The 21,596-nt window shown below is 34.9% G+C and overlaps 3 protein-coding genes across 3 annotated transcripts; all 3 read right to left on the bottom strand.

The window, feature by feature from the left end:
- LOC109234985 (pathogenesis-related protein PR-1-like) lies at positions 3,821-4,785 on the bottom strand. Its single transcript, XM_019401013.1, has one exon. It carries the CDS (start codon positions 4,769-4,771, stop codon positions 4,247-4,249), a length of 525 nt encoding a protein of 174 aa, XP_019256558.1. The 5' UTR covers positions 4,772-4,785; the 3' UTR covers positions 3,821-4,246.
- Positions 13,575-14,010, bottom strand: LOC109234739 (protein GLUTAMINE DUMPER 1-like). The gene is made up of 2 exons (XM_019400801.1): positions 13,934-14,010; positions 13,575-13,857 (listed from the first exon to the last, which is right to left on the bottom strand). The coding sequence occupies exons 1-2, from the start codon at positions 14,008-14,010 to the stop codon at positions 13,575-13,577; spliced, it is 360 nt and encodes a 119-aa protein (XP_019256346.1).
- Positions 19,988-21,061, bottom strand: LOC109234740 (RING-H2 finger protein ATL11-like). The gene has a single exon (XM_019400802.1). The coding sequence runs from the start codon at positions 21,059-21,061 to the stop codon at positions 19,988-19,990; it is 1,074 nt and encodes a 357-aa protein (XP_019256347.1).

Below are 21,596 nucleotides of genomic sequence, written 5' to 3' on the forward strand. Positions count from 1 at the left end.
AAAGACGAAGAACAGAGTATCGGCAGAATTGATTTCTACAATTTGACTTGAATTTCTTGAATATTTTGTCGCTTTTTTGATCAGTGGATTGAGGAAAAAAGTCGACGAACTGAGCTTTGGCAGAACTGATTTCTACAATTTGATTCGAATTTGTTGACGATTTTGTCTTCTTTTTTTTTTTTTGGATTTGTGGCTTAATGAAAAATATCGAAGAATCTGAAGGTCGCTAAATCAATTAGAATATTCTGTTCCTAATTTGTAGCGCGTCTAATTAGGAAGATTCAGCTACTAATAATTAGCATTTAATGAATGGTATAATAATTGTAAAAAAAGTGTGAACATAGCGAGTAAATTAGAAACTATGTACATATTTGATAATAAAGTTTCATATATGGTATAGGAATGAAAAAGTATCTTTTAAATAATGATATGGCTTGCTAAAAACTTGCGTACGATGCTGAATTCGATGATGGATCTACCGTAATAGTACGTCAAACCTGTTGCTGGGCTAGGATCTTAATGATGGAGGGGCAAGATGTGCCAGTTAGTTGGGCTTAATCAATTAGGAATTGAAGAGCTAACCCAAATAGTTGTCTATCTAATCTCTTAAATTAAAATAGTCTGTAAATGTGTGTGTATATATATATATATATGTTGTGTATAATTAATATATAATCTATGCAGATCGGATAGAAAAAGTAAATATTGAATTTGGCCGGCTATTCGATGCCGAAACTTTTGATGGGCCTAGCCCAACAAGATTTTGGTCGCTACAATAAATCCTCAATCCCTTGCTTTGCACGTCATTAATTGAAGAATTAACCCAAATAACAGTTCACCCATTTAAATTAAAAAATAGCCTGTAGAGATATAATATATGCATAATTTATATATTATATGTGTACAATTATATATAATCAATATATAAACTATATATATAACTAAAAAAAAAAAGTAAACAATAAATATAATCGGCTATTTGTGCAAAGATCCCTCATAAATTTTTATCAATTCTCAGAATTCAAACCTATCACATATGGATAGCATCATCCATGCTTCTAACTGACCTTTTCTTTGCGGAAAGGAATTAAACTTCAAATTTTACCATCACTCTTTTGCAGCCTAGATTTTATTTTCTTTATACTTTATATATTTTTGGTATTCAAAATTCGCTAGTACGAGTAATTTGAATTTGCATTGGGTAAATTTATTAAAAAGTTAAAGTGTTCCCATTAGAATGTTCTCACGGCTCGAACTATTAAAAGTGAGCGAATAACAATCATCTAATCACACTCCTCGATGGGATATATAGGACAATGATATGTTTTCTTACAACGCGTGTCATATTTGGTATTCTTAAATTCTTAGGTACAGAAACTACCTTAAAAAATAGTTGTATCTCAAATTGGAATGTCCATCATTTTGATTTGAAAAAACTTTTTTTATTTTGAAATATTATTTTTATATTTACTTATTATTTAGTAAATTATTTTATATTTAATAGAGTCAAACTAGCCGTTAACTTACCGTTATCTAACCGCTGGAGCAATGCTTACATATACCAATTATTTTGGAGATATGTTGATAGAACTTTCGGAATCTTCTTCTTCCTCCTAAACGCTAGGTTTATTTGTTGAATTTTCTGCTAGTTTTGTTCACAGTTTAATAACTGGAAGAACTTGTTGAATCTTAGGGGATACGACTAATTGTGTGGACGATATATCCTTAAAAACAATGTACGTGACACGCCCCAAGTTTTAATAAATCCTACTCTCTATAATCAATTTTTCCAACAACAACCAAAAACTAATTTTAGTGATTATGTTTGGTGTGTATCACCTTATTGTTGGTCTCGTTTTGCACGAGGAGAGGGGGGAGTATATGTGGTCAGAGGAGAAGATAAAGGGGTTTGAAACATAAATATAGTGAAGAATATGGGCAATAGAAATCAAGAAATAGACTAATTTCTACCACATAAATAATTTCCACTTTATCTTTTTTGGGTCTACTGCAGAATAATGAAAATGAAATGCCAATCAATCAAAAGAGAGAAAACATTAGTAGATTAATGAATGAGCTTTTTTATCTCAAAAGTTGGAAAACCAAATATATAATACTTTATATCAATTTATGTGATATGTTTTTCTTTTTAGTCTGTTTAATAAAAAAAATATCGTATTACTATATTTAGAAATAATATAAATTTAAAAATTTATTTTAATCTTATGAGATGATTTCAAGATAAATATCTATAATTTATTTTAGATTATAAGTTTTAAAACTTTTTATCTTTTTCCAATTTCATGTCCGGTCAAACAGTATCATATAATTTGCAATAACAAACCCATGTAATCCAAAAATGGGGTTTGGGGAGGGTAGTGTACAGAGGCGGACCCAAGATTTTTACGCGACGAGGGCACAATATTCTGCTCAATCAGTGCCCTCTAAAGAATTTTAATGTTCACGATGCTAAGTATTTTAGATTAATTATTTTCAAGGTATATACATATACATATATATGATTTCTGCCAAAGCTTACGGGGTCTGGTGACCCTTCACTATAACACATAGGTTCGCCTCTGACAGTGTATACACAGAATTTACCTCTATCTTGTTGAACTACAAAAGCTGTTCCCGATAGACCCTCAGCTCAAAATCAATATCATATAAATTGAGACGGATAAAGTATTTTTTATCTAACCTAGAAAGGAGCATAGCCTTCAAGAAGTCTGCTCTTAATCAGGCTGGCATTTGGACGGTTTCTTGTCAGATTATTGTGTTTCGGTTTAGCAAATATATATATTTTACAAAGATGTCTTAAAGGTATTGAATATTTTAAAGTGATTTATAATAATATTCTACTTTACTGTTTAGATTTTTATAAAAAATTATTCTTTTGTAAACCTATGACTACGTTATGATTCTGCTAATTGAACCCCTATATTCCTCTGTTTTCTAAATGCCAGCTGTTATTCTGACTTATTCCCTCATCCCAAAAAATAAAATGGGAAAAGAACAAAAAAGAAATAGAAGAATAGAAGGAAAAAAAGGTAAAGGGTGTGAAAATAGAGGACATAAAAAAAGAATTGAGCTGTCCTTTTCCTCTTTTTTTCTTTGTTAAATCATGAAATATATTAACAAACCTTGTTCAAAATATTTATCATTTTAAAAAATTAAAAAGGCATTCTTTTTTCAGCTCCACCTTTAATTACTATTTCAAGAAGGCATATAATCATTAATTACGCATCTAGAAAAAAAAGATAAATATATATATATGAGTTAAATACTCTTATTAATAAAGCTATTAAATAATTTTAATAATAGATGTCAAAACTTTAAACCATACTCTCTCCATTCCACTTTATGCAATGCGATTTCAAGTATGAGGATTAAACTATCTAATTTTTTCTGTGAATTCGGATGTTCAAGTTTTCTTTAAATTAAACTTATATATTTAGAAACTAAATAAAAAAATTATAAGTCATAATTAAAAGGGCATTCCGGTATACAATGCATCCTCCATTGACGCAGGATCCGGGGAAAGACCGCACCCTATAGGATGTGATATAGACAACCTACCCTAGTTCAAGTATTAGTAACTGCTTTCACGGCTCGAACCCATGACCTATAAATCTCACATGGAGACAATTTCCTATTACTCCAAAGCTCCTCTTCCTAAGTCATAATGATTAATAATTTAAAATATTTAAAAAACATAAAAAATAAAAATAAAACAAATTCATTTGACTCTCCAAATAGTAATTGTATCATATGGAGTATAATGAGACAAAAAAATATTAAAAAGAACCAGAGGAAGTAATTTCTTCGTTTCCCTCCAAATACTTGTCTTCTTGAGAAATAGAAACATCATTAAAATAAACATGACAGACAAACAAACCTAAACCCCATATCAATGGCATACAAAGCAGTAAAGCTCAAAACTTTTTCATGCTCATAAGCCATTGTTAACTTCAAATAATTCATATTACACTTGTTATAATTATTGATACAATTTAATCAAGTGAGAAATTCCTTTCTCAAATCTCACATATGTTTTCAAAAAAACAAAAAAAAAAAAAACAAGAAAAAATAATTCAAAAACCAATTCAATGCATTTTGTTCAAGACTTCTCCCAACTCTTGCAAGCTGGTCGGAACACCACAGTTAAAAAAAAGAAAAAAGAAAAAAGAAAAAAGAAAAAGAAGAAGAATTCTCTCAATTTTTCAAGTCTTCAACTTGAAAAAGTTTAGTAAGGCCTTTCTCCAATGTAATTACCAGGAGGGTCATAATTGCAAGTCATAAAAACTCCCAATCCATTAAAACAGGTTACTTTTGCACAACCAATTCTTCTACTTTCTCTCCACACAATTTGCGTATAATGGCCACATTCTCCGTCGTTACAACTATTATACCAATAGTTATACGACCGTCGTTCCGCTAGCCAGGCCGAAACGGCCTGGCCAGGCGACCACCCGTCGCCACCACCCCAGAAAATATTTTCACCATATGGTCCATTTGAATGAATCAATTCACAATCATATCTCCTTTGGTTTGCATACCATGTTGCATAATTAGCCAATTTCTTGTCCCACACTAATGGTTTTAGCCTAAGTGCTGAACGAGCTGCATTTTGAGGAGTCAAGAATTGTTGGATAATGGTGTTAGTTTTTTTCACAGAGTTTACATAGCTAGTTTGCTGTGTTAGGCCATTTGTGGTTGTTGAAATAATGGAGAGTACTAAAAGAGGGACCAAAAGATAGTAAGGCTTCATTTTGGAAAATTTTTGGCTATGTTTGAAAGATTTGTGGCATATAGTATTTATATGAAATAAAGGGAGTTGTTGGATTAAAGTGTCAACTTATTTGGTGGCACCCATGTTCGATAATGATTACCACACTTGTTTTTGTAGATTTGAAAAGAAAAAGAATTTAGTTTAAAGAAATCTAATCCCCTTTGACTATTAGAATATTTTTTGTTTTTTGTGTGATAATAATGATAAAAATAAAAAAAAATGTATAGAATTGTTAGAATGGTTCATTCTGTAAGAGTTTTTCTGCCATTCTTGTAATGTATAATTTATTTGACTTCTTGTTGGAGTTAATAAAATCTTTTATGGAATATATAAGTAGAATTTGTTTGTTGGCAGATTATATTTTGTGGATTTTATTTGTTTCAAGGAATACTTTGCATAACATGGTGTTCACTATCTGAAATTCAAAACTAAAGAAGAAATAAAGAAGAAATGCGAGATTAGAAAATACTCTAGGTTTTATGCAAATTGCAACTGAGCTTTTGGTATAAGCAGAGGCGGACCTATGTGGTAAATAGAGGGGTCATCGGCACCCGAAAAGTTCAGCAAAATTTTTATTTACACACACACACACAAATATATATATATATATATATATATATATATATATATATATATATATATATATATATATATATATATATATATATAACGACCTTCAAATCCCCATCTCTAGTGCGAGATGCGGGTTCGGCCGAACCCAGTAGCTTTTGTTCAAACTATGTATTTATCTTAAGAAATCCATTGAATATGTACAACTTATTAATTTGGAACCTACTAACTTAAAAGGATTACAATTCTGAACCTATAAGGTTCAAATCCTGATTCCGCCTCTGTCTCTAGGTATATATATAATGACGCCCTAGTTATAGAGTAGATTTTGGTTGAATGCAGAAATGCACCGCGACCTTCAAATCCCCATCTCTAGGTATAAATATCATGATCGAAGCTAACAATCTACGAAGAAAGTAGGAGAAATCCAGGTTGTTTCCTCTCGACGATAAAGCTTGTTGGCATTGAACTTGTCTAGACCAAATTTTTCCTGTTAAAAGTATACATACAAAAAATAGCATATTCGATAAATTATTGAGTTTTGTCAAATTTTAAACATTTATAATCTGCAGTTTCAATTTGGTGAAATCAAAACCTGTGCATACATAAAAGAAGAACACAATTATGTACAAGTGCAAACAAAAATTTGATAGTAGGATGACGTATCAATGACAAAAGAAAATAACCCATAATTACTTTTCCTATAATCATTAATATATTTAACCTTGATTAGTTAAAAAGAAAAGCTTGTTGATATTTTACCCACTATGATATAGTGGAGATGAGGAGTAAGTTTTCTCATTATAGTTGGTAAAGTTTAGTATTTTTGCGTAGATAATGGTAAACTCATAATTTTTTGTCGTGAATACTCAACCATTTTTAACTAGACTTTCTACTTTCTAAGATTGGATGCTCAGTCAGTATATTTGTAACAGCTCAGCTCACTAATGATATTTTTCGCTTTGGGCTTAGGCCCGTACGACTTTAAAACGCATCACTAGGGTTTAAGGCATGTCTACTTATATACCCAGCATCTTTCCCGTGTTTTTGTTGATATGGGATTCGCCTAGGGTGTCACAATATTATTACTAATTTCCAACATAAAAGTATAATAAAAGGGCATTCCGGTGCAAGTATCCTTCATGCAAGGTCCGGAGAAGGGCCGCACTCGTAGGATTAAGATGTGGACAACATATCCTTATGCAAACATTAGTGACTGTTTTCACAGCTCAAACTCGTGACCCTGTGACCTATAGATCAGACAGATAATTTTACCGTTGCTTTAAAGACTCCTCTTCCAACATAAAAGTATAATATTTGCCTAAAATATAATAGGTATAATATTTTTGGCCGAGCAGCCAAATGTATAACTTTTCCATAACTCAAACCCTTTAATCAACCTCAGCAAAAAGATATTGCCGAAATTAACGCAGGTGATTGCTACCTGAATTAACGGAAACCGATTTCAGCTGCGACTTTTGCAGGCTTTTCTCTCTATCCATTTTTGACTTTTTTGAGGATAAACTTCAATCCCTACTCAAAAATCTTGAAGAGTAAGGCAAGTTATTCCTCTGTTTCAATTAATATGTGATTATTTTTTACAAAATATAGAGTTTAATAAAGAAAAAAAATTGAAATTTATTTTAAAATAAACCATAAAAATTTGCATAACTATAAATCATCTCATTCACGAAAAAATTACAAGTTAAATTATTTCTATCCAATGAAGTATTATACATTATTTTTTGAACTGACTAATAAGAAAAGTACAATACATAAATTGAGATAAAAGGAATATTAGTCATGAAGTAGTTAATTGTTAGACTATGCACAAACATGCCTAAATGTAGGATATACAGTCAGAACTTTGTATAACAACATCTTTATATAATAGTCATTTACTATAAAAGTCAAGTTTTTTTATGGAATTCACTATAACAGCACTTATAACAACCAAGAAAATTCAAAACAAATAAGGCTGTTATATAGAGGTTTGACTGTATATACATGTCTTATGCTATTTATCAGCAGGTTATGAAGAAGGTACATTTGATACAATGATAAAATTATATATTGATTAGGAAAACTTACAGTGATTCATAATTTGATGTATCGGGTGAATACACATTTAATTAACATATACATTTTTTATATTTTGACGAGTTAAAAGGGAGAAGATGGGTCTAATTTCTGAAATCTGTTAAGAGAACATAAGGATTATGTTATTTGTGGTTTGAATTATTTCCTTGTATTTTTTAGGAAATTCATAGTCCCTATAGGTTTAGAAAAACCCCTAGTCCTAATAGATTTGGGAAAGGAAAATCTATAGTCCTTGTCAAATTGGGAAACCTTTCTCTTATATGTTTGGGACCTTTTGGGATCTATATATAGGGGTTGTAGTTGGGGATTCTACAGATTGTATTGTGCTTTTCTTATCATTCATAGTGAAAAACTCTCTCTGCTTTTGCCCCGAGGATTAGGCTTAGTCGAACCTCGTTAAATTCTTGTGTTGATTTTTTTTTCTCTATTTGCTTTGTGTGTGATTGAGTGCTAGTTAACCCACGATATTCCACAATAATTGGTATCAGAGCAAGGTTCGGATTTCTACATATAATCTAGGGTTAAGATGTCTTCATCATCTTCAACAAAGTACGAAGTAGAAAAATTTGACGGGGGTTCTAGTTTCAATCTATGGAAGATTAGGATGAAATCGTCCCTAGTGTTACAAGGGTTATGGAAGGCAATTGATGAGGATTTTCCTGAAGAGATGAAGGAGACAGAGAAGGCAGACCTGAAGGAGAGGGCTTTGAGTGCGATCTTCATGAGCGTAACAGATAGCGTTCTTCGGGAAATTGCTGAAGAAACTTCTGCAGCAACGACATGGAAGAAGCTGGAAGATCTGTATTCTAAGAAATCGCTAACAAACCGCCTCTACCTGAAAAAGAGGTTATACAATCTCCGTATGAATGAAGGTACACATGTTAAAACTCACATTGATGAGTTTAATTCAATTATAATGGACCTGAAGAATGTGGATATCAAAATTGAGAGTGAGGATCAACCTTGATTGTGTTATGTTCTTTACCACCGTCTTATGATACTTTTGCCGATACGCTGCTATATGGGAAAGACATCATTTCACTAGAAGATGTTAGTTATGCACTAAAATCTAAAGAGTTGAAAAAGAGCTTTCCAGACAGCAGAATTGAGGGCGAGAGTCTTGTGATTAGAGGAAGAATACAACAAAAGGACTTTAATAGGAAAAAGTCAACCGCCAAAATAAAGTCTAGAGCAAGGAAGCAACACTGTTATGAGTGCGGGGAGCAAGGTCACTACAAGAGAGATTGTCGTAAGCTGAAGGAGAAAAGAGGGAAGCAGAAAATAGATAATTCGGCAAATATTGTTGACACTGGCAATAATTCTGATGATAGCGACTATGTAGGGGAAGTCTGTGCTGTGAGTTCTAGTCATGGACAGAATTCTTGGGTTCTTGATTCTGGTGCTACTTTTCACATGTGTCCACACAAGAATTGGTTTGCAACTTACAAGCAAATGAGTAGGACTGTCTATATGGGAGATAATAATCTATTACCAGTAGAGGGGGTTGGTAACATCAAATTGAGAATGTTCGACGGAATAATCAGAAACATTGAGTGTTGGCATGTTCCTCGGATAAATAGAAATTTGATTTCTCTTTCGACTTTGGATGATCAAGGGTATAAATTTCACTCTGAGAATGGAATACCTAAAGTGTGTAAAGACTCCATGGTACTCATGAAGGGTAAACTACATTCTAAATTGTATCATCTTCAGGACAGTGTAGTTGAAGGGGAAGCTGTTGTAGCTTCTAGGAAAAGTGATCTGAATCAGTCTCAGTTGTGGCACTTGCGACTCGACCTGATGGGACTCTATTTAAAGGCTTCAGGTCGAGCCCCCTCCCTTCAATAATGTCAAAGGATCACAAGAGTCGCCTTTCTTTCTCCCAACATCATTCTCAAACAAAGTCATATGAGTGATAATGGATTGTCTTTGTTGAGTAAGCAGAATTTGTTGAATGGGTACAAAAATCAAGTTTTGAATTTTTGTGAGCATTGTGTGTTTGGTAAACAAACAGGGGGGTCCAAGACCAGAGACAAGTTAGATTATATGCACTCTGACTTGTGGGGTACAAACAGAGTTCCCTCCAAGAGTGGTGCCATGTATTTTATGACTTTGGTTGATGATTACTCAAGGATGGTGTGGGTGTATTTTCTGAAAACAAAAGATGAGGCATTTACGACATTTGTTAAATGGAAGGCGATGGTTGAGAGGCAGACGGAAAGAAAAGTTAAGCGTCTTCGAACTGACAATGGGTTGGAATTTTGCAATTCTGAGTTCGATAATTTCTGCAGCAGGGAGGGCACAGTGAGACACCGCACTTGTGTCGGAACACCACAACAAAATGGTGTTGCAGAACATATGAATAGAATGCTTTGTGATAGGGCACGAAGCATGCTTACACACTCATGTGTTAGCAAACATTTTTGGGCTGAAGCAATCAATACAGCTTGTTATTTGGTCAACAGATCTCCATCCACAGCTATTGAGTTCAAAATTCCTTTTGAGGTATGGTCCGGTTCTCCTGCTGATTATTCAAATTTAAGGATATTTAGTTGTCCTGCTTATGCTCATGTGAGTGATGGAAAATTTGAGCCGGGGGCAAAGAAGTGCATATTTCTAGGGTATGCAACTGGAGTGAAAGGTTATAGGTTGTGGTGCACAAATCAAAAGACTCCAGGGCTAATTATCAGTAGGGATGTAACATTCAATGAATCTGCCTCACTAGACAATCAGAGGGAGAAGGCAATAGCAGAAACAGATCGTGGTGTCAATGATCGCATAGAGCTAGAAATTGAATCTCCACTAGCTTAGCCCAGTAGTTCTAAAGTAGAGACAGTGGAGGAGGTACAAAATATTGATCAAAATGATAATGCTGATGCATCTGCGCAACAACAACCATATAGCATTGCAACAGGTAGAGAGAAGAGAGTGATCAACCGACCGCAAATGTTTGCAAACGTAGTTGATGGGAATCTTCTTGGATAAACGAATCCAGTGGGATTTGCTTTTGCAGTTGCAGAGACCGTTGATGCATTTGAGTGTTATATCTACTTAGAAGCTATTCAGAGTACAGAACCAGATCGACGGATTAGTGCTATGGCTAAAGAGATTGAGTCTCTTAACAAGTTTAGGTGTTTCCTAGACTTGGTTGATGTGTGCGGCAATGGATAGAGCCTTTGCGATGGCTGAGGGCAAGGTAGAGAGATGTTGTTCCTGTTGATGAAGAGTCAAGCCAAGGGGAAGATTTGTTATTTGTGGCTTGAATTATTTCCTTGTATTTTTTAGGAAATCCATAGTCGCTATAGGTTTAGGAAAACCCATTGTCCTAATATATTTAGGAAAGGAAAACCTATAGTCCTTGTCAAATTGGGAAACCTTTCTCTTATATGTTTGGGACCTTTTGGGATCTATATATAGGGGTTGTAGTTGGGGAATCGACAGGTTGTAGTGTGCTTTTCTTCTCATTCATAGTGAAACTCTCTCTGCTTTTGCCCCAAGGATTAGGCTTAGCCGAACCTCGTTAAATCCTTGTGTTGATTTTTCTTCTCTATTTGCTTTGTGTGTGATTGTGTGCTAGTTAACCCACGATATTCCGCAACAGATCAACCGTCTAAATTTATTCGTTATAAAATAAAGAAACTTAGAACATTCTTTTGACATATTTTCTTTTTGGTAATTATTCTTGACATATTTTCAATTTATGTTATATTGCATATTTGTGGCATAAGGGAATAAATTTGTGTGTAACTTGAAATTGAAGGAATCCTCACGATCACTAGAATTTTAGTCACAATAAGAAAAATTCTGGTGATCGGTCAGAATTTTGTGGCTAATTGCACAAAAATATAATATCCGTTAGAATTTTGTGATGATCATCGTAACCTACAAATTTATGGTAACCGTCAGAATTATGGTGAATCACTATAGGACTTGTCCGAGAAATTCTGGCCAGCGTGCTTTAAAATTATGACTGAAAACTATTTTCCTAAGATTTTGGGCAGCACCTAGCAGTGTCAAATGGGCGGGTTGGGCAGATTTTGGGCGAATCAAAATTGGCTGAGTCAATAAATGGACAGGTCAATGACTCACCCAAAAGTTATTTAAATTGAGATGGGCTGGATCAAGATAGCTTAAATTTAAGTCATAGCCAAACCCACCATACTCTTATCAAGCTTTAATTAATATGCATTATTTTCTTATTAATTATTTAATTACTAAATAAGACTTTTTTCTTTTGTTCTAATATAACATATCAAACAAAACGAATTAATTTTAAGATATTTTGACAAAGTTACTCGTGGATTAATTTGGGCTAAAAATCAGTCAAACTTTAGATGAGCTTAGATGAGTTGAGTCAAAATGGACTGAATTTAATAAATGGGCCTGTCAATAACCCGCCTAACTTTGGGAGGGTTAGGCGGGTCATATTTTTCTGGGCCAAATTTTGATACCTCTAGTGGCACCAAAATGATCCTATTTGTGCAGCTTTTGCAGCCCAGCAGTTTTGACTCAATATTTTGACTGCTAAACATGAACTGGACCGAAGATGTAAACCCATTAGTCAAAATGGACTTGGCAAGTAACTAGTAATAGCTGGGTCAAAATTCATAGCGATTGTTACACATATAGCCGGTCAGATTTACTGTTTACTTTTTCTAGCCGATATACATAGATTATATATTGATTATACATAATTATACATATATTATATATGAATTTTATATATGTTAACAAGACTCCCATGCTTCATTCCAAAGCCGAAATGCCTAATTCCATACCCATAGAAAGAAGAAAATACAAAAATTTAAAAGTAAATTACTCTTTTTTTTTGTTTAATTAAAGGACCTGATTTATGTTGTTATGATGTCATGGCTCACCATGCTAACCATTTCCACCTTTTATGATGAATTTACTGACTCAATTAATTTGCATTCGCGCCTAATAGAGTTCGTTAAAGGGGGCACGTGCTCCGTGTTAGGAGCACTTTCTTTATTTTCTGGACTCAAACTCGAGAGACCATTTTCTTATTTCTTCCCTACCTCTGCCAAGAAAAGGAAAAAACAAGAGAAGTTCTATCTACCTCTACCAAAAGCTAATTAACTAGAATCCCATGCTTCATCCCAAAGCCCCAATGCCTAATTCCATACCCATAGATAGGGGTGTTCATGGTTCGGTTTGGATCGGTTTTTACCTAAAAAGAAACCAAATCAAGTAAGTCAGTTTTTCAAATATTAGAACCAAAGCAAACCAATTAAGTCGGTTTTTTCTCGATTCGGTTTATGTCAGGTTTAGTCGGTTTTTCGGGTTTTTCGGTTATTTGTCGGTTTTTTCTTAAATATAAGACATACACTACCAAACACATATTCCGGCAACCACATTTTCAACGTAACACTATCAAATCAATTGCCTTTTGAGAAATCTATTATTTACTAAAATATATTGATGATAATTGAATCAAATAGTGATGAATAATTTAAGGACTCAATTAAAAATATATTTATCTTAACATGAAATGGATTCTTACACTTAACAAAAGAAAACTACCAATCAAACTAGAATATAAAGGTAAAAAACTATACTAAAAGTGCAAACGATTAACATTCACCATAAATTTTTTGAAACTTTGTTTAAAAATAATACATATATATATAGGTGCAATAATAAATTTGAAATAACTACTCCTGTAGTCGGTTTGGTTCGGTTTTTTCGGTTATTTTTTTATTAAAATCAAAACCAAACCAAATTTGATCGGTTTTTAAAATTCAAAACCAAAACCAAACCAAACCAAAAAGTATCGGTTTTTTTGATCGGTTTGGTTTGGTTTTTGGTTTGGTTCGATTTTTTGGGTTTTTATGAACAAACCTACCCATAGAACGAAGAAAATACAAAAATTTAAAAGTAAACTATTCTTTTTTTGGTTTAATTAAAGGACCTGATTTATGTTTGTTGTGATGTCATGGCTCACCATGCTAACCATTTCCACCTTTTTATGATGAATTTACTACTCAATTAATCTGCATTCGCGCCTAGTAGAGTTCGTTAAAGGGGGCACGTGCTCCGTGTTAGGAGCACTTTCTTTATTTTCTGGACTCAAACTCGAGACACCATTTTCCTATTTCTTCTCTCCCTCCTCTTCTCCCTCCGATTTCTCCGTACTACTCTCATTGCTTGCAGTACAACCACTACTGCAGCTACCAAAAGATGAAACCCTACTAGATATAGGTGTAGCAATAAAAGTTGGCTTCATTTCTCCAGACATAACAACCAAAAACTTCTCTTCAAAAACTGGTGGTGCAACCTTAACATCAGATCCATCACCATTATTATTCCCTTCTCCAGCTTCAACATCATCTCCATTTTCACCTTCATTATTCTCAAGGTAACCCGGAGTTTTCCTATATGCACCTGCTGAAACAAATAACACAAAAATAATAAACCCTAAAATAGCTGCTAAATTCATAGAATAAGTACGGCAACGTTGAGTGCCTCGGTGACTGTGGCAGCGCCACCGGAGAGGTAGCTGAAGAAGATGGCTCTAAATTCGTCATCTGATAAATAATCTTCTTGTTTAAAATCGAATATTTATTAACACCAAAATTTGGACGTACGCCCAGAGGCGGCTCAACACTACACGTGGTCTAAAGCGAAAATTTAAAAAGAGGCTTCAAAAGAAATTCGAGGCTAAGAAATGCCTTTTCATATCTAATCCTTTAATAATTTCATTAGCTTAAGATAGAAAAAAATATCTAAAAAGCACTTGAAGAATAGAAAAAGATTCTACAAAATCATAGTTATACACAAAATTGATTTAAGTTGAAGTGAGTTAGACAAAAATTAAGAAGTTGAGCTCATTCGCCATGCATGAGGTAACAAAAAAGAATAACAAAAAATAGGAAGTACATGCAAATTTAATAATCTACAATTTTTAGTACAAAATTTAAAAATTGACAACAAATGATTAAACCTAATTTATTTATCACTGTTAATAAACACATAATTACTTATACTATATATAATTTGAGAAAATTGGGGCCTTAATTTTTTGGGGGCCTAAAACCACTGCTTTAGTGGCTTTAGGGTTGAGCCGCCACTGCGTACGCCTAGTTTTGTGTTTGAAAATTTAATAAATTTAGAAAGGTTTGGATTTTCTTTTATAAATAATGTTGGTGATGGAGGAGAGGGAGATCAAAGAATAGGGAAATAGCGTCTTCTTCCTTTTCCAAAAGCTATCAATTTTGGAGAGAATGAATTGAAAAGGATGAGTAAAGGGAGGTGGTTATAGTATGCATATAAACAAGAGATGATTAAAGAGTGGAAGGGAAAATACAATGAACGGATAAATTATTTGGGAAATGGTATGCTCGGGTTTTAGTTGCTGTCATGTGACCAGGAGGTCACGGGCTCAAGCCGTGGAAACAGCCACTTGCAGAAATGTAGGGTAAGGCTGCGTACAATACACCCTTGTGGTCCGGCCTTTTCCCGGACTCCACACATAGCGGGAACTTAGTGCACCGGGCTGCCTTTTTTGTATGGTCAGGTTTTAGTATTCAAATTTACTGTCACGACCCAATTTTCAAACCCGGTCGTGATGGCGCCTCTCGTGAAGACAAGGCCAGCCAACTAACCCAAATCGTCTCTTTAAACGAATAGGTGAATATAGCTTAACGACAATAATAACCAGTATGTACAACCCAACACAACCCGACCGGGGTGTCACAAGTCACGAGCATCTAAAGAAACCTGAACACAACTACAGGGCCAATAATAATATATAAAGAAAAATTCTGGAAAATCAAGAGACAACATCCGGTGCCGCGAACGCTGGCGGTCACTTTGCTCAGCTACAATAGCCCTACCTTCAATCAGCTAATAACCCGCTACCGGGTGAACAATACCTGCAACTGCACGCGAGGTGCAGGGAGTAAAGTGAGTACTTCCAACTCAGTGAGTAATAAGAGTAAATAATAACTGAGAGGCAAGAAATCACGTAAGAGCACTCCATCATGCTATATAGGACAGTACAACTCTTTGAGAAAACAGTAAAACCATGAAAATCCTTTAGAAAATATCTGGCTCAGTTTAAAACCTCTTTTGAAAACATCTTTTTCCAACAATCAAGCAAATGAATGCGTAATCAGATAGTGCAAGTCCGCACATAAGTCAGCCCATCGGGCACAACACTCCACAAACAATTAACACCAGGGCGTCTGGTAAACAGTACAAGAAGTAGCATGGATGCCAGTGATATGAGAGTGCTGAATGTCATGACACATAGTACAAACAAGAACCAATGCATGAATGTAATGCAATGCATATGACCGCTGCGGCGCGCAGCCTGATCCATTTGGGTACCCGCGCTCACTGTGGGGGTTCAGACTCCGGAGGGGCTCCTACAGCCCAAGCGCAATATCAATATCACACTGCTCCGGCGCACAGCCCGATCCATCCTCAGTCCAGAAATGCACATAAGCCCCTTGGGCAATAGTAAAATAACAGTTCTCAACTCAAAACGTCAGTAAAATATCATTTAAGTTTTCAAATCTTAGAAAGGTGGCTAAGTTTGTGAAACAGTATGTAAAACCTTGGACCGAGATCAAATAATATACAAAGTAATGCAAAAAAGTGATATCAATCCCTGAAGGATTCAAATAATCGGCACGAAGCCCAAAACATGGCAGTCAGCCCAAATCATGATAGCATCAAATAAGTTTCAGTCAATTATGCAATAAAACCAACAACCGGGACGGACCAAGTCACAATCCCCAACGGTGCTCTACCCCACGCTCATACCTGGCGTGTAAGTCACCACAATACAGCACTATGATGTGCAAATTCGGGGTTTCAAACCCTCAGGATATCATTTACAAGTATTACTCACCTCGAACCGGTGAAATCTCAAACCCGCGATGCCTTTGCCCCTCAAATCGGCCTCCACACGCGCCAAATCTAACCAAAATCAGAGCGAATACATCACAATATGCTAAGGAAACATAACCCAATCGAAAAGACTCGAAAAACATCGAAAATCACGAAGTTGGCAAAACCCAAGCCCCGGGCCCACTTCTCGAAAAATTACAAAATTCACATCACCGGATTCCTTATCTCCTCACGAGTTCATACATACTAAGAACCTCAAAATCCATCCACAATTGACCCTTCAAATCCCAATATAAAAATTTGAAAATTCCAAGCCCTATTCCTCCATTTTAGCAAAAATTCAATGATTTCCTAGATGGATTTCACAATAAAAACGAGTTTTGAGTCCAAGAAACTTACCTCCAAACGTTCCCCCTTGAATCCCTCGTTAATCTCCTTCAAGAATCTTCAAAAACGAGCAATTATGGGTGTAAAATGACCCCTAAATCGCGACTGACGTGTTTTAAAACATTCTGCCCAGGTATTTACTCTTCGCTATAGCAGAAAATGCTTCGCGATCGCGGAGAATAATTTTTTTCCGGCCCAAAATTTACTCTTCGCGATCGCGGACAATGCTTCGCGATCGCGATGAACAGTTCCCAGCTCTTCCGGACAGCCTCTAGTATAGTGGTCATAACTTTTTGCACACAACTCCAAATTACAAACGGTTTGGTGTTCTGAAAACTAGACACATAGGGCTATAATTTCATATGTTGCTCATTTCCTGACTCCTTATACATTGCGAGATATAAGCTTCCAAAGTCATCCCTGTGTATTAGAGACCTTCCCGGGCAGCATATGGTGTAACCACCATAACTTTTTGTACACAACTTTAAATTCCAATTAATTTACATTTCTGAAAACTAGACACAAAGGTCTATAATTTTCATTTTTAGATCATCTCCAAATTCCTTATAGGTTGTGAGATATAAGCTTCTGAAGTGGGATCAACGCAACAGAATATTTCTTCTCCGCGATCGCGAAAGGCTTCACGCGATCGCGATTCATTGGATCGTTTCTCACATTTTACTCACCGTGATCGCGACCAATTCCCCGCGATCGCATAGAACACTGCTGTAGCCAAAAACCAGCAGTTAAAAGTGGCCTAGAAATGGTCCGAAACCACCCCGAAACTCACCCGAGGCCCCCGGGACCTCAACCAAAAGCACGGACATATCCCATAACATCATTCAAACTTGTTCCAATCATCAAAACACATCAAACAACGCTAAAACCATCAAATCACATCGGATTCAAGCCTAAGTTCTTCAAAAACTTCCGAAATGCACTTTCGATCAAAAAGTCTACCAAACCTCGTCCGAATGATCTGAAACTTTGCACGCACATCCCAAATGACATAACTGAGCTACTGCAACTCTCGGAATTCCATTCCGACCCCTATATCAAAATCTCGCCTATCAATCGGAATTTGCCAAAATACTAACTTCGCCAATTCAAGCCTAATTCTACACCGGACCTCCAAAATAAATTCCGATCACGCTCCCAAGTCACAAATCATCTCCCGAAGCTAACCGAATCACCGGAAATCACATCCGAGCCCTCTAACTCATAAGTCAACATCCGGTTGAATTTTCCAACTTAAGCCTTCTTAAAAGAGACTAAGTGTCTCATTTCTTATCAAAACCAATCCGAAACAACTCTAACTCACCACATACCGGTAATGAAACATGAAGAAGTAATAAATGAGGAAAACGGGGCAGTAATACCTGATACGACGGGTCGGATCGTCACATTTACAAACAGGAAGATATTAAAAACTTTCTATAAATATACAATAATAATTAAGTCATGTATCTATTAAAAGAGCTACTGTTATTATGTACAAATTTACCTTATTGAGACTGAGAAAGTGCTGACAAAAATCACTGTATTAATATTATCAATTTCATATATTTGAATATCAGATTTTATTTTAAAGTCCAAATTTGATTTAAAAAGCGGGAAAGAATAAAAATAAAATAAAGGGATTTTTTCATTCCTATACATTATTGAAAACTATATTACCCTAAATGTCCATGTTTAGTTAATTATCCGGCATAAACAAGTTTTATTTACAAAATATATACAATCCACCTTAAAATGCTCTCAATCCATTATTTGTGCCTTCAATCAAGGGATTTAGTTACACCCTTTTTTTTTCTTTCTCTCCTCTTCTCTCATGTACAAAGGCGGATGTAGCTTTGTAGTATTCATGAATTCATCTAAATTCAGTACTTTCAAAGAGGAACCAAAATTTATGCGTAAAGTTTCGCGAAAAAAAAATGCAACAAATATGAGATATGAATGTATAATTTTAGATAAACAATTCGTTCAACAATGCCCCCCTATATAATATATCTACAACTTATCTATAACTTTCATACATTATTTCTACCGGGTTAAATACAACTAAAATAACATACAACTTAAATTCAAATTTTATACAAAATTTATACAATATGTCATTTGTATATATTGTATCTGATTTATACATAGTAAAAACAAATTTCATACAACTAATTATATATTATAAAACTTATCTACAATTTTCGTACATTATTTCTACTCAGTTATAGACAACTACAATATAATACCACTTAAATATAATTTTTATACAATGTTGTTCAACTTTCATACAATAATTAAATGAATAAAAGAAAAATAAATAAATAACAGAATACAATATTTCTATAATTTTTCTAAAATTTTACTACAATTTCTGCAATATAATGTATGTCATGTCTTCTTCTTCTTCTTCTTCTTTGAGTTTCAATATGAAATTCAGCCAAAACCAAGTCTAATCTTCACCAAAACCCCTCAAAATTGAGATATAAACTCCAAACCATATTACCAATTATTTGCAACAACACCAATCCAAACAAATAATGATTTTTGAAAACCCAAATTCGAATTCAAAGCTTCAAAACTTTTTAATGGCTGTCAATGGTGGAATTGCTGCTCTCTTTTCCTTTGCTTTATATTACTGAAATTTGGGATTGAGAGATAGAGAGAGACGTGGAGAGAATTCTCAATTCTTTGCAACAACATCCAATCCAAACCAACAATGTCTTTTGAAAACCCAAATTCGAATTCAAAGCTTCAAAGCTTTTTAATGGTTGTCAATGGTGGAGGGGTTACAGATTTTCGCTGGTTTTAGAAGAGGAAATAGTGGGTGATTGAAGAGGAAATCGTGGGGTGTGGTTTGATACGTGGGTGAAGGGGTGGGATTTGGAGAGAGAAACTAGGGGGAGTGAGAATATATGGTAGAGTTAAATTCGGAGACTAATTAATACCATTAAAATCCCTAAAATATACATAAATGGTAATTAGGTATATAAAAGGTAATTATATTAAAAGTTAAGCATGGAGGGTAATATAATTTACTATATGGCATAGGAATGTAAAAATCTCTAAATTTTTATACCAGCACTATACCTTCTTATACCTCATAACTATATGACCCCTTAGTGGAAAATCAAATAGTATCGGAGTACACAATTCATAGTTTGTGACGCTTCGGCTATCCAATAACTATATACTATATTAATTTTATGATGAAGAAAAAGTAAAAGAAAAATGAGAAAAAAATGAATAATTATCTAGCGGAATTTAACTACTTGATCTTAAATAAGTAAAAGACCTTTCTCCTGTATCATCCTTCTCCGTCCTGCAAAACAAACTTAACGGTGACTTAACGGACTTCAGAAGATTCTTCGGCTTTTTCTCACCCTTCTCCTCTTTTGTCGAACCGGGTTTAGAAAACATAGGCGGGGTCGGTGGAAACCGGAATTTGCTTAACCGGCTATCCTCTGGTTTGAACCGGTACCCCTTGGTTGAACTTCTTTCCGGAGAAAAAGCCACGCCATTAGTGTAGGCCCTACTCAAGCTTAAGTCCACCAATCTTTTACGTACATCATCAGGTAACCTTAGAGTAAACCTTTCGCAATTTTCGCCACGTTGAATCAACGAGTGGCCCGTCGAGTGAGAACGACTGAACATCCCGAAAATTTTTCGCCTTCTCGGTGTTGATTTTGGTGCAAGGCGGGCGAAGTTGGGTGTTTTATTTCTTGGTGTAGATTTCGTTGAACAAATATGAGTAGGTGTAGTTTGAGAAGACTGCTGGTTCATCACTTCTTGTAGACCAGCAGTCACGTGAATATCTATTACTGTATCATTTGTTTCTGGTGATGAAACTGAGCTGACATTCTCAGATTGCTGAATTGTTTCTTGCAGTTTAGCAGAAGGTTTTGTTTTGAGATTTGCACGGCAAACTGGGCAAGTGGTACGAAAGGCAAGCCAAGCATCAATGCACTCAGGATGGAACACGTGGCAACAATTCCGAAGAAGGCGAAGAGTATCTTCATCATCGAACTCGTTTAAGCAAACAGCACATTCTAGGATAGATTTGCCAATCTTTAGGGCTTTGACATCGGAGTACACAAATACCGGCAAAGTTTCGATGATATTAGGCTCAAGCCCACGGGAAACTGGTCGATGACGGAAGAAGTAAGAACCCATTGGTTCGTCGGGGTTCATGTGACGTATATATAATGTGATGAAAAATGCAACCACGAATAATACGACACAAGCGAGTACTATCGCTAATGCTGGGCTGATTTTAACACTTGAGTACTCCAACGCCGAAGATGATGTTGTCGCTGACACTGTACCAGTTGTGGCCATAGCGTAAAGCAAACACAAGAAGAAACCAAACATGTTATTTCTCTTATGCTTCATTTTCCTCAAAAAAGTGTAGTGGTAGTGTTAACTTGTAGTGTGAAAAGCAGAGGAGATTGTTACTTGTAAAGGCAAAAGGTGGATATAATGTGGTTGTTTCTTTTGGATATATTTATGGTGTTGGAATGGCGGCCTACCGCAAATTATTAAAGGAGAAGAATCTGTTGACTTATTAACTGGCCACCACGAGAACAATCAATAAGGTTTTGACATTGGTGAGTAATGAATAAGTTTTCTGAAGGTTTAGTATTTTTAGGAATAAATTTTGAAAGGAGTTGTATATATCTTCCTTGCTGGAATTTTTAATAAATGTGGACTAATATTAACGTGATTATTGTGGTTTATAAAATGCTAAACAATTCTAGTTGGTGGACATAACTGTTTGAGCAAAAAATCTTGAAACTCTTTTGCCAAATCCAATTATCAATGATAAAGAAGGTAAATTTTAGCCAAGCATAATTAACATCGGATCCAAACACAC

This window comes from Nicotiana attenuata, chromosome 11, assembly GCF_001879085.1.
Source record: "Nicotiana attenuata strain UT chromosome 11, NIATTr2, whole genome shotgun sequence".
NCBI classification, from domain to species: Eukaryota; Viridiplantae; Streptophyta; class Magnoliopsida; order Solanales; family Solanaceae; genus Nicotiana; species Nicotiana attenuata.